The 14,665-nt window shown below is 44.4% G+C and overlaps 1 protein-coding gene across 1 annotated transcript in view; it reads right to left on the reverse strand.

The window, feature by feature from the left end:
- The window catches only part of Mrps36 (mitochondrial ribosomal protein S36), a 19,302-nt gene extending 4,854 nt beyond the window's left edge, over positions 1 to 14,448 (reverse strand). The window contains exons 1-3 of the mRNA XM_023704712.1: positions 14,333 to 14,448; positions 4,796 to 4,859; positions 822 to 1,009 (exon numbers count right to left, since the gene is read on the reverse strand). Of these exons, the coding sequence (XP_023560480.1) occupies positions 822 to 1,009; positions 4,796 to 4,859; positions 14,333 to 14,374 (294 nt within the window). The 5' untranslated portion in view covers positions 14,375 to 14,448. The remainder of the gene's footprint in view (positions 1 to 821; positions 1,010 to 4,795; positions 4,860 to 14,332) is intronic.
- Positions 14,449 to 14,665: the final 217 nt, after the last annotated feature.

The following is a 14,665-nucleotide window of genomic DNA, read 5'->3' on the forward strand; positions in this document are numbered from 1 at the left end:
CTTTTTAAAAGCAATGCCAGGGGGCCTACCCCTTAGCTCAGTCCTTTAAGTGGCTGCTTCAACAAAGCAGTCAGGCTCAGGTTGCTGTGGTTCGATCCCACAACTCAAGCCAGCCAAACCTGCCCTGAAGGCATTCGGAGCAAAAAAAAAAAAAAAATCCTTCTAAAAGCAATGCCAGGTTTTTCACTGTTTGGGGCACTAATATCAACTATCAACTGTTAGAATTTCAGATCTTGAAGCAATTCTAGGTTGATCTGTATCAGTTGTACTCAAATTTCTTGGTCTCAGTAGCTCTTTTCACTATGAAAAGTTGTTGAAGTCCACAAAGTTTTCTTTTGGTTTTTTTGGTGATGCTGGAGATCAAATCCAGGGTCTCATACACCAAGTGCCTAAGCACTGAGCCACATCTCCAGACCTTTTTTTTTTTTTTTTTGAGGGGGAGGCAGGAATTGAACTCAGGACCTTGCACTTGCTGCCAGGCAGGTGCTGTTCTGCTGAGGTATATCCCCAGGTCCCAGAATTTTTTTTTTTTGACAGAGTGCTTTCCTCAGTAATCCAGGCTCAGGCCTTACCCTCACCCTCATGAGTGCTAAGATCACAGCTGTGTGCCACCACGTCCAGTGTCATGTGCCTTTATCTACTGACATAGCACGCACGCTACTGACAGTTCCAGCCAAGCTTCTGTCTCCGTCTTGCACTAGCTCTCTGTCTTAGGTCTGAACACACCTGGCTATAGGAAGAACTTGAGTCAGCAATACAAATTCTAAAGCCAGAATGCTATGGGGTTTTGCACAGTGTTGTGATAAAAAGCCATCACATACTTGGATAAACTCCATTTCCTCCTGAGATATCAGTTTCCTTCTGTACTTCTGAGGTAGTGTTTTTATTATTTCTGCAGTGTCTGGTGGACCTGGATACATCAGCAAGTCCGGTGATTTACTCCCTTTAGAATGCTGTGAAATTACAGAGGAGTGAGGCGGGAGCCCGGCAAATCTCAAAGCTTCTGATACTAAAATTAAAAAAAGCAAAAAACCAAATTAGAGTTATATTCCTTAAAAAAATTTTTTTTCTTTGCAGAACTGGGGCTTGAATGCAGGCCCTTGCACTTGCCAGGGAAGTGCTTATTCTACTGAGCCATCTCTCCGGCCCCTCCTTAAAATATTAAGTTATCTACTGTTGCATAGTCATTCGTGAAATGAGATCATTCTTCAAATAATACTTGCAGTGTTGTAACTGTAAGAGGTAAATGCAGAATTATACAGTTGGACAAGATAGCTTGGATAACTGTTCTGCTGGTCTATTGAAAGGAGCAGTGAATACTTACACGTTTTTTCCTCTTCTTTTTCTTTTCTTTCTTTCTTTATTTTTATTTATTTATTTATTTATTTTTTCTCCGGAACCGGAGATTGAACTCAGGTCCTTGCGCTTGCCAGGGAAGCGCTTATTCCACCAAGCCATCTCCCCGGCCCCTCCTCTTTTTAATTTTTTGACCAATTTTACATGTGGTAATCTGAACAATTAATTTGAAGACAATAATATGAACTATAACAACCATTGTTCAATTCCTATTATTTTGTTTAGTGAAATTTTATATTGTTACTGTTTGTTTTTCTTTTTTTTTACTATTTTTAGGGAAGGGTCTACAGGGTGTTCAGGGTCTCACTACTAGATCAGACTCTAGTAACCCACCTGTTTACAGCCTCCCAAGAGCTGGGATCACAGGCGCGAGCCACCGTGCCTTCTCAGCATGGGGGGGGTGGCCTGGGGATCAAACCCCTGCCCCTGTACCTGCTTACAGGCGTTTTAATCTGCTGAGCTATTTGGCTGGCCCTGTTTGTTTTACTATTTTTTATTCTCTTTTTTAAAAAGTCAGAATTACTCCATTGGCTGTAATTTCATACTGTTCTTTTTAAAAGAAGAAATATAGAGTATTTTTTTGTATAAGTTTTGCAGTGCTGAGGATTGAACCCAGGAGCTTGTCTGGGAATAACACGCCCAGCTCTGTGCCGGTGCAAAGGTATCCCACTGTATTGTCTAGGCTGACCTCAAACACCTGGGTTCAAGGGCTCCTTGAGCTTCAGCATCCAAAGCAGCTGGGCCTACTAGTGCAAGCCCAGGCACAGCACGGAGATTGACTGACTGACTGACTGACTGACTGACTGATTGATTGATTGATTGATTGATTTCTGACACAAGGTCTTACCTATGCAGTTCAGGCTGGCCTTGAGCTCACTCTGTAGCCCAGGCCAGTCCTGAACTTGCAATGATCCTCCTGCCTCAGCCTTCTAAGTGCTGGGATTGCAGGGGTGCACCACCATCCCCAGCTCAGCAGAGTTTTAAGTACGTGAACTACTAAAATGAAAACAAGATTGCAAAATAGGTGGGTATAGTGGCATATGCCTGTAATCCAAACTATTGTAGGAGGCTGAGGTAGGAGGATCCCAAGCTTGTGACCAGTCTGGGCAAATCAGCAAGGCCCTGACTCAAAAAAAAAATTTTTTTTTCTTCTGGTACCAGGGATTGAACTCAGGACATTGTGCTTGCCAGGCAGGTGCTTATGCTGCTGAGCTATCTCCCCTACGCAGCTATCTCTCCGGCCCCATATTTTTAAAAGATATGCTGAGGGTGAAGCTCAGTGGTAAAGTACTTGTCTGGCATGCATGTGACCCTCAGTGTGGTACCATAAACAAAGCCTGTAGAACACATGTGGTGACACATGCTTGTAATCCCAGCACTTGGGAGGCTGAGAGAGGAAGATCACTGTGAGTTTGAGGCCAGCCTGGGCTACACAGTGTGTTCAAGGCCAGTCTGGATTGTATAGTGAGACCCTGTCTCAAAAAAAACAAAACAAAACAAAAAAAAGAAAGAAAAAGAAAAGAGAGTGTCTAATGAAATTTTAGATAAGAGTTCAACACACTATGGATATCCCACATTAAGTTTTTTGCCACTTAAGCCCTTACAGAACAACACATGGTATAGTTCAGAGGGAGATCTTACAATGCAGAATAAAAAAGTCAGTAAATTAGTTTTTTCAACATCTTTACATTTGCTTATCTTATTTTTTCCAATAGTTAAGTTAAAAAAAAAAAATCCCCATAAAAATCTATTCAACTTCTTCCCAAATTAAAGATCAAGTATTTAGCTGGGGAGATAGTTTAGTGGTTTAAGTGCCTGCCTGGCAAATGCAAGAACCCGTGTTTGACCCTTGGTACCATATGCTGTGTGGGCGCACCAAGCCGGGCACTAAAACTGGGCATGGTGGTGCACACCTCTAATCCCAGTGCTGGAGAGGCTGAAAACAGGAGGCTCACTAGGAGTCTGAGCTGTGTAGTGAGACCCTGTACCAAATAAATAAATAAATAAATATTAAAAAAGATCACGTATTAACAGAGATAGAGGATCTGCTAAAACAAGAAACATAATCCTTTCAGAATCTTCTTTGTTTGGTGCAGGGTCTTACAATGCACAGTCACTGGCTCAGGTCCCCCAGGGGCAGGGCCAGCACAGTATGTGGTGCCAGGGATTGAACCCCAGTCCCTGTGCTTGCCTAAGCAGGTGCTTAGTCCACTGAGCTATCTCACTAGCCCAGTTTATAGTTTTAATAACTGTTAAAGACTAAGGCAATTTAAGAAAAAGCTACTGACAGAATCAACAGGCAAAGGGGAAGATAAAAGTTCCTGAGCATGGTAGCACACAACTATAATTCCAACACCTGGGTGGCTGAAGCAGGAGGATCACCTTGAGTTCAAGGACAGACGGGCCTACATAGTGAGTTTAAGGCCAACCCGAACTACATGAGACCCTAGCTCAAAAAGAAAAAAAGGGGGCTGGTGAGATGGCTCAGTGGTCTAAAGCACCTACTTAGAACAAGCAAACCACAGGGACCGCGGTTCAATCCCCCAGCACCACATGCCAGCCAGCCCCGCCCCCTGGTGGGCTGAGCAGGCCACACACACACACACACACACACACACACACACACACATAAATAAATAAAATTAAAAAAAGAATAAGAAAACAAAAGAGAAGTTGGTTGGAAGAGAAATACAGGAATATTTAGTATTCCTCACAATCTGCAAATATAAGACTAGGAGAATCTTTTAAAAGACAAAAAAAAAGACAGAAGAGGACTGCTATCAGTAGCACAAGTGCCTGCCTGGCAAGCATAAAACTACTGAGTTTAATTCCTGATATCAAAATAAATAAAATAAATAAGTATATAAATATCCATTAAAAGACAGAAGAAAAGTGGGATAAAAATCCTGCATATAATATAAACTATAATCTCAGTTCCATTAAAAATTCATAGGGGCTGGTGAGATGGCTCAGTGGTCTAAAGCACCTACTTAGAACAAGCTTAGCTAAAGCACAGGGACCACGGTTCAATCCCCCAGCACCACATGCCAGCCAGCCCCGCCCCCTAGTGAGCTGAGCTGGCCACACACACACACACACATAAATAAATAAAATTATTAAAAAAAAATTCATAGAGATATTACTGCTGAGTCATTACTTTGTTTTGTGATTTTGGGGGGTGGCAGGATTTCCGTACGTGGTCAGCCTGGCCTCAAACCTCTGCCTTAGCTGGGATTAACAGGCATGTGCCACCTTGCCTAGTGAGTAGCCCTTTTAAAACAGTGATAATAAAAATGAATTTCTACTTCATGCCCCCAGGGTACCATTTGGATCTATGCTAAAATAGTCTGATTTTAAAATAATTATTACCTATAATCAAAAAGTCATTTCTAAATATCCATCCATACATTCAGGAAAATCTAGAGGAAGGATGACTTACCACTGGGTTTAGGATTGTCTCTTCTGTCAGGGAACCTTATTAATGGTGTATGTGGCTTCACTGCCTAGAGGAAAAACAAAGTGCATTAAAAACCCCTCATTAACTGTAAAAGCAATTACCTCTTTTTTTTTTTGGCGGAACCGGGGATTGAACTCAGGCCCTTGTGCTTGCCAGGCAAGCACTTATTCTACTGAGCCATCTCCCCGGCCCCAGCAATTACCTCTTAATCCTTGTACATAATATAGACTTGCTGAAATACATTACTAGTGACAACTTTGAACTGTCCTGTCCCTCACCCAGGAAAGCTGGTCTGTGAATTATTCATTACATGCTATTCCTAACTTTGTACTTTACACATCACAAGACTTTTACTATCCAACACAACCCAGTGGAGAGGATGATACGGGTTTTGTGTTGAGTGACTTGGCGAGACTGGTGACGTCTCCTGATTTTACTGAGTATGGTTTCCCTATTACGAGAACAGCTGCTGGACTAGAACAGGATGAAGAGCAAACAATCATACTGAATACTATGCAATTAAAAAGTACTTTCTACCTATAAAAATAACATATTTTCTGTAAAAAGAAATTGGAAAAAAATGCAGAAAAGCATAAAGGTGGGCCAGCCAAATAGCTCAGCAGATTAAAGCACCTGCAAGCAGGCTCAGGGCCAGGGGGTTCAATCCCCAGACCTGCTATGCCAACCCCGCCCCTGGGGCGTGCTGAGATGGCAATTGAGACTGGGCATGGTGGCACGTGCCTGTAATCCCTGTAATCCCTCTTGGGAGGCTGTAAACAGGCGGATCAGTATGAGTCCAATCTAGTAGTGAGACCCTGAACACCCTGTAGACCATTTCCTAAAATAAATTAGAAAAAAAAAAAAAAAAGAAAGAAAGAAAAAAGAAAAACACAAAGGAGCAAGCACTATAACTCCAAAATCTACTCAGAACTGATTAAAATATTTGGTAGGTTCCCCCCCACCTCCCAGGTAAGGTCTTACAATGGAGTCCATGCTGGCCCTGAATCCATTATGTAGCTCAAACTTTCCTCAAATCCTCCTGCCTCTGTCTCCTGAGAGTTGGGATTACAGGCATGTGCCACCATGCCTGGCTTGATAGTTTGTCTTTGTCCTTTACCCAAAATACATATATTTTGGAATAATGTTTTTCTAATACATTTTAATCCTAAAATACCAGATACTCTTACACAGGACTTCGAATAAACCTATCAACATGAACTGGGGCCAGGCAGATAGCTCAGTAGAACAAGCGCTTGCCTGGTAAGCACAAGGGCCTGAGTTTAATCACTGGTTCTGCCAAAAAACCCCAAAACAACAACAAAAAAATTGGGGGGTAGGGGAGATGGCTCAGTAGAATAAGCACTTCCCTGGTAAGTGCAAGGGCCTGAGTTCAATCCCTGGTTCCACCAAAAAAAGAAAAAAGAAAAAAAAAAGAATACACAATACTAAAAAATCTCAGGAACAGGGCCAGGTATATAGCTCAGCAGCAGGAGCACCTGCTTGGCAAGCACAAGGTGCTGAGTTTGATTCCTGATATATAAAAAAAAAAGTATCAGGAACAGGGCACTAATTATTTTCACCTAAGGTAATCTATAAATCCCTGTGCAACAAGTAAGGCTGAATTGTGTTTATCTGCAATCTAGTTGTACATACATGCTACATATGATGCGCCTTGTGTGGTACAAAAGGAATAGGGTTGTTGGGCTAGCATGGAAATTCACCATTAATTCTGCGGTCATGAGCCAATGCTCCGTCAATCAATCTTTCTCCTAGATCTGCATGTTCATCTTTCATGCTAAAAAAACCTTCTTTCTCTCTAGTTACCATTCTTTCCATGCATAGCTACACTTCTTTTATGTTTCACTGTTTTTTGTCTTTCTGAGACAAAGTTTTACCATGCAATTCAGGCTGGCCTCAAACTCACAGCTATGCTCCTGTCTCAGCCTCCCCAGTCGTGAGATTACAGGGATGCACCACTATGCTCGCTAGCTAAGCTTAGCTTTTTCTATCTGCTGCTCCCCTTCCTAAAAGCTTGGACAATGTTACAGTTTTCAGAATGAAGTTCAGAGGCTTGTTGACACCCACAGTCTATGAGCTGGCCTCCCAGGCTCTTGCAGCTCTTCTGAAGCATATGCATTTCCAGATTCATCCTGCAGCCAGAGAGCCTCGGCCTCTGCAGGGTGCGATCCCTCCTCTCCTCTCTCCAACACAGATGAGCCTTTCCAGAGTGGGAAGTCCCAGGACCACTTTAGCAGAGTTGCACCCTCCTAGGGAGTGAGGCCCAGGCCTGGCTCTCTCCAAACTTTACATATTGGAGGTTTCTCCTAGTAAGTGGGGTTAGTCTCCTTGAAGACAAATGCTTTGCTAGAACATGGTGAATATCACAAAGCTAGAAAATTAAGTTTCCTAGGGCTGGCGAGATAGCTCAGTGGACTATCTGAGGGAACCAAGGCCTTTCCTGTGAAAGAAGGAAGGGGGTCTGCGGTCAGCTCAGTTGTTTAAGCGCCTGCTCATGCAAATGCAGTCAGGCACAGGATACCATGGTTCAATCTCCACCTCCACCTGCCTTACCAGACCCGCCCTTAAGGCAGCCTGAGCCACCTTCCCCCCACCAAAAAAAAAATCAATCTCAACTATGCCTACAGCCCTACCATCCTGAATGCGCCCAATCTCTTCTGAAAGAAGAAAAACACAAACGTAGATGGGGAAGGAAAAGAAGAATCCTTACGTCCCAAGACTGCAATTAGAGTCAGATGAGTTAATGATAAACGCCAAGTCCCAATTAATGAGTATTTAGATAGAGAGCAGTGACTAGAGAGAAAGAAGGTTCTTTTAGCATGAAAGATGAACACACAGATCCAGGAGAGAAAAACTGACTGATGGAATGTTGGCTCATGGTAGCAAAATTAATGGTGAATATCCTGCTAGGCCTAACGACCCTATTCCTTCTGTACCGCGTAAGGTACGTTATATGAAGTGTGAGTGGGGTGTGTGTGTGTGTGTGTGTGTGTCTGTGTGTCTATGTGTGTGTATGAGATAGCTACAAATAACGCCATAGAATTATCTGCCAGGGAGTTTGTGGAACAGATTCCTGGCAAAGCAAATTCTAGGTCAAAGGGTAAAAACATAATTGTGCTAAATATTGCCAGACTCACTCTTCAAGGAGGTTGTACGTACTATTTTGTATTCTGGTAGTAATGAACTAGTACCTCCACTATATAGCCTTCCCAACAAACTGTTCTCCAACTTAAAAAAAAAAATCTGGTTGAACGAAAACTGAATCATCATGACAATTCTGTTGTCATGAGGTTGATCATCTACTCAAATACTTGTCCTGCTGAGCTATATCCCTGGCCTCAAATCACCTTCTGAAAGCCTCCCCTCTCAACACCTGAGACTTGTGGGTCTCTAAATTTCTAAACATAGTAGTTACACATTCATAGGCAGGTGTAAAAAAAAAAAAGTATACCAGAGGTCCTCTATAAACTTCATTCAGCTTTTACCTATGGAAACAACTTGCACATGTATAATACAGTATCAGGAAACTGAAATACGATATAGTATCATTCATTTGAGTAAGGGAGGTCCAAACAAAGAGCAAACAATGAATGGGCAGAAGGAAACAAGGAGATAGACCTTTTGCAAATGGGAAAGGTCCAGAGGGCAAGGGGAGAAGGGAAGGAGAAGATTTAAGATGTCTCACAGTAAGGCCAGCAAGATAGTTTAGTGGACTAAGCACCTACTTAGGTAAATGCAGGGACTGGGGTTCAATCCCCAATACCACATGCTGTGCCAGAACCACCCCTGGGCATGCTGAGCTTGCAACAGACACCTAGCATGGTGGTGCATGCCTGTAATCCCAGTGCTGGGGAGGCTAAAAACAGGAGGATCACTACAAGTCCAAGCTGTGTAGTGAGACCCTGTACCAAATACATAAATTAGAAAAAAAAAAGATGTGTCATAGTACTAAATACCCACAATAAATGTAAACATTATACATCATAAATATTATACATCATAAATATGATCTTTTTTGGGGGGACTGGCTCAGAATGCCTTCAGGGCATGTTTGGCTGGCTGGAGTTGTGGGGATCGAACCACAGCAACCTGAGCCTGCTGGCTTTGTTGAAGCAGCCACTTGAACAACTGAGCTAAGGGGCAGGTTCCTACATCAGAAATATGAGCTAAGAAAAATAAGACTGCAAATGGGGAAGAGGATTTAAAAACAGAGGGTATGAGCTGGATGGGAAAGGAAATAAAGATTTTAAACGTATGGCCAGGGAGATAGCTCAGGAGAATAAATGCTTGCCTGGCAAGCGCAGGGTCCTCCTGAGTTCAATCCCCGGTACCGCAAAAAAAAAAAAAAAAAGCATGAAGCCACGTCATATATGTACACACACACCTACTCCCTAAAATGAATGTAAACCTCTCATACTGCAAACATGCTAATAAGTTTACCTTTATATACAGTGAGAGCAATGGATTTCATTTTATCCTTTTCCTTATGGGTATCTAGTCATATCTGCCACCTCCTTTTTCAGGTTTTTTTTTTTCCCATCTCCTTTTTTAAATTTGCTTTTTGCAACAGGGTCACGGTAGGTACTCCAGGCTGAACTCGAACACACAGCGATCCTCCTGCTTCAGACTCCTGTTACCTGTTTTGTTTTTGTGCTACTTGGAATTGAATGCAGGACCTTGTGTATGCCGGGCAGACACCTGTGCCATTGAGCTACATCCCCAGCCCTCAGACTCCTGAGGGTATGCAGGTGCCACCACACCCAGCCTCTACCACTTTTTTTTTCTCGAACCAGGGATTGAACTCAGGCCCTTGTGCTTACCCAGGATTATTCCACTGAGCCATCTCCCTGGCCCCCTCTACCACCTTTTATTTTTATTTTTTTGTGGCTGGCTCAGCGTACCTTGGGGGCTGGGCTGACCTGGCATGTGGAACCATGGTCCCTGTGCTTGTCTAAGCAAGTGCTTTTAGACCTCGCCAGCCCTCTACCACCATTTAAAGAGTCCTGTTCTAGAGCTGGAGATGTAGCTCAGTAGCAGAGTTCGTGCTTAGTGTGCATGAGGATCTGGATTCAACCCTACATCCAGACCAAAAAAAAAAAAAAAATTGTTTAATGGGCAAGGGAGATAGCTTGGAGGCCTAAGCACCTGCCTGACAAGCACAAGTATCCCTGGTACCCCATGCTGTGCCAGCCTCATGCCAAACTGGCCAAAGCCGGGTGTGGTGGCACTTGCCTGTAACCCCAGCACTGGGGAGCTGAGACGGGAGGATCACTATGAGTCTGAGCCACTAGTGAGACTCAGTACCAAATAAATCAATAAAGACTGGGCACAGTGGCATGTGCCTATAATCCCAGGATTTTGGAGGCTGAAAACAGGAGGATCACTACAAGTCCAATCTATGTAGTGAGACCTTGTAGACCTTGTACTGGAATACAAATAAGTAAATGATTACAAAATTTTTTGTTTTGGTTTGTTTTTTTGGCAGAAACAGGAATTGAACTCAGACCCTTGTGCTTGCCAGGGAAGCGCTTATTCTACTGAGTCATCTCCCCAGCCCCCCAAAATTTTTAAAAGATGTTAAGTCCATTTCATCTACTGATTTGAAACACTGAACTAGCTACTCATACATCAATGTTAGTGTCTAGAGGCTTTAAAAGCTTTTTTTCCCTGCAGTACTGGGGTTGAACACAGAGCCTCACAAAGGCTGAGAAAGTTCTCTGAGCTACCACTGAGCTACATTCCCAGCTGTATATTCCCTATATCACATTTTAATATCTGCAAGTCACTCTCTTCATGACTTTTCATTTTTCAGGAGTCTTTTATTTCGTTCTTGATTTTTATTCTTCCAAATAAACTTTATAATCAATTTGTCTACCTGAAGGGGAAAAAAAAGCCTGGTTGTTTTTATTGGGCTTCAAAAAAAAAGTATAAATTTAACTTAGGGAGAACTGACATCCTTACATTAGCATTCTCAAAATGCTTCATCCGGCCGGGTGTAGTGTGCATGCCTGTGATTTTTTTTTTTTTTTTAATGCCTGTGATCCTATTGAAGCAGAAATCCTGACCTAACTGCAGCCATTTTGTTAAATAAAGCTGCAGGCATTCTGTTCTCTGCCAGTGAACTCAGTTAAATTATATGACTTCTCATCAAACTGATACTTCTGTGGATGTACTAAAAATAACTTGCTACATATATAACTATGGTCATCACAAATACCCATTTTATGCTGGCCTTTAATGACTGGTTATCTCATTCTTATAACTGCTGTTCACTACCCTATAAATTAAACAAGCTCTCTGTAATCAGGACCTCAGACTTTGGAGAATACTCCTCTGGGGTCCACTAGTGTTAATAAAATTTCATTTCTTTTCCTGAGCTCCTGGATACTGTTGATTCCATTTTTCCACACGACATCATCACTCAGAAAGCTGAGGCAGGAGGATCACAAGTTCAAGGCCAGGCTGAACTACATAATGAGACCCTGCCTCAGAAACAAAGATGCTTAACCTCCCAATTCTAGAACATGATATGCTTGCTGCTTCCTTTGTGTACTTTTTGCTTATATAGGTTGTATGAAGTTTATGCCTGGGGGGCTGGTGAGATGGCTCAGTGGTCTAAAGCACCTACTTAGAACAAGCTTAGCAAAGCACAGGGACCGTGGTTCAATCCCCCAGCACCACATGCCAGCCAGCCCCGCCCCCTGGTGGGCTAAGCTGGCCACACACACACACACACACACACACACACGTAAATAAAATTAAAAAAAAAAAAATTTATGCCTGGATTTGCAATGTACTTTGAAATTACACACGGTACCAAAATTTGGATCTGGTCAGTCTTCCAAAGCTCGGCGTTACGTTTAGTCCTCAGCCTGGCACAAGAGAAGGTGGAGTTTTTCAGGAGGCTCCCAGAGTAAGGGAGGCTGGGGTTCCTGGGGATGGCCTGTGCAAGAGAAGATGGGACTCCCACTCCTTCCACTTTTATGCTTTTCAGCTATGGGAGGGAGAAGTTCTAAGCTATGTCACACCCAGCTGTCATATGGTGCCGTGGTACCTGGCCATGGTCCCAATTGATATGAACAGAAACCTCTAACTGCACTAAAATACAACCTGTCTTTACCAGCTGATTATGTCAGGTGGCTGTTACAGGGACGGGAAAGCTAACACACATGGTTCTCTTCCACCATTCCATGTGACTGCTGTGTCCAGTTTGGCACACATTATAAAGCAGCTGGGGATTGTTCAGTTATTTTGATAGCTGTACAGTACCTCCTGGCACCTCTTCACATGTCCCTGTTTCTTGGAGTATCTTTTTATGCAGTACCAATTCCTTTACCCATTTTAAATTGGGCTACATGTGTATTATTGCTATGTATGGTTATGTATTATGGATAGCGAACCACTGCCAATGTTATCTCTGTCCTTACAGAATCTTTATTTAGTTAAGACTCAGTTAACTACCCACTAAATGGGTAAGTGAAACTCAGTCATTGCAGTGGGACCAAAGACTGGTATCTAAGGTTAGGTATCATTCAGGTACCAACTTTAGGAACTTCAGGAAGAGGTCTTACAAGAGATATACTAAAGTAGCTGGGCATGGTAGCATACAGCTGTAATTCCTGTCGAGGGAAGGAGGATCCCAAGTTTGAGCCCAGTCAGTCAGAACAACTTAACGAGGGGCTGGGGAGATAGCTCAGTAGAATAAGTGCTTGCCTGGCAAGCACAAGGGCTTGAATTCAATCCCTGGTTCTGCCAAAAAAAAAAAAAAAAAAAAAAAACCAAACAAAAAAACAACAACTTAAAGACACAGTCATTGAGGTCCTGCCTCAAAATAAAAGTAAAGAACAGGGCCAGCAAGATTGCTCAGCAGTCTAAAGTGCCCGCTTAGGCAAGCACAGGAACCACAGTTTGATTCCTGGCACCACATGCCATGCCAGCCCTGCTCCCAGGGTGGGCTGAGCCGGCCACAAAAAAGAAAGAATTAAAGAAGGGCTGAGGGGCTGGCCAGATAGCTCCGCAGATTAAAGTACCCGCCTAGGCAGATGCAGAGACTGGGATTTGATCTGCAGTGTGTACTGTGCCAGCTCCATCCCCCGGGTGAGCTGAGACAGTGATGGAGACTGGGCATGGTGGCATGCGCCTGTAATCCCAGCGCTTGGGAGGCTGAAAACAGGAGGTTCACTAAGAGTCCAATCTGTGCAGTGAGACCCTGTAGACCTTACACATTTTTTTCAAAGAAAGGGGTTGAGGATGTACTTTGTTTAGAAGGCCCTGGGTTCAATCTTTGGAACAGTCCCACCAAAGAGGGCATAAGGAGACATACTAATACAAAAGGAAATGCATTTCTTATATCAACACTAAAAACCATCCACTGTGCTATAAAGGTTAAAAAAAAAAAGACCCATTAAACAGCCAGCAAGGTGTAGTTCAGCTCAACTGTAATATCACTAGGAAGCTGAGGCAGGAGGACCCTAGACTGGATCCCAAAGGGGGAAACTTAGCAAGACCCTGTCTCCTAATTAAACAATGCAAAAGCCCTGCGTCCATTTCATATATCAACTTCACCTCTCCTATTTTAGCTAGGGCCCACAGCTAGTGACCCAAATATAATAGGTGCCCATAATTAATAGTTGATAAAAGGATTACAAATGTTAATCTAGCACCCCATCTAAATACGGGAAAAGGAGTTGGGGAGGTGAGCTTAGTGCTGAAGACTGGAAGAACGGCTACTCAGAAGGCTGAAGCAGGAGGATTACAAGCTTTAAACCTTCCTGGGCAACACAGGGAAACCCTGTTTCAAAAGAGGGGATGCGAGTGCAGCTCAACGGTACAGTCTTTGTCTAGGCACTTGGTTCAATGTCCAGCACCAAAAAAGAAGGAAAAAAAAAAAGTCTTGAGAAGCCAACACTAATACATATCCTAGAAATACACACTAGCAAGAAACTTACACAGCACATTCTCCTACCATCACCACCCCAGCCCCAGCGCGCGGCTGGACCTTGAAAGGGTTGGGTCCCAAGGGCCCAGACGAGGACGCGGTCGGTGGGCCCGCAGCGACCCACCCATCCCGAGACCTTGAAGGGACACCGGGTCAGAGCGGGCGCGCTTCCTCTCACGCCCCGCCGCCGCCGCCTCCCGATTGGCCCAGAGCAGAACGTGCGGCGGCGATTGGCCGGGCGGCTCCTGAGGGCGGCCAGGCCCGCCGCTCCTGAAGGCTGCGGTGCTAGTGGAGGAGCCGTGGGCCGGGGACAGCAGAAGGCCACCTGCAGAGACGCCGCGCCCTCACCGCCAGGCGCGGACCCCCAGCCGCGGGCGCTGCCTTACTGCCTGACGCGACGAGCTCCACGTCCCGTTTCCATGCACGTCGCTGTGCCGGCGCTGGTCCTACCCAGGGCCGCGGTCGCCGCGCATCCTGTGCCACCGCCTTTCCTCCCTAAGGCCGCTGCTATATCTGCACCGTCCCAAACGCCCAGGGTGCAAAAAGCGACCGAATTCCTTTACCTGGACGACCCGACTGGCAGACGCCATCTTGCTGCCCATCATGACCCCGGGAAGGGGCAGCTTCCGGGGCGCGAGCGAGCTGCGGCGGTATCTGGAGTCCCCGGCGGCTGGGGGCGGGGCTTTGTGGTGACGTCACGGTGGGCGGGGCTAGGGAAAGCGAACGGGGCGACTTATTGGGCCGGCCCCGCCCCTCCGGCCCGCCCCGCCCCTCCCTCTCCAGCCTAAGAACTGAGCCTTGTTTCTTTCTTTCTTTCTCTTTCTTTCTTTCTTTCTTTCTTTCTTTCTTTCTTTCTTTCTTTCTTTCTTTCTTTCTTTCTTTCTTTCTTTCTTTCT

Source organism: Octodon degus, unplaced genomic scaffold (genome assembly GCF_000260255.1).
Source record: "Octodon degus isolate 3935 unplaced genomic scaffold, OctDeg1.0 scaffold00001, whole genome shotgun sequence".
Classification (NCBI taxonomy): domain Eukaryota; kingdom Metazoa; phylum Chordata; class Mammalia; order Rodentia; family Octodontidae; genus Octodon; species Octodon degus.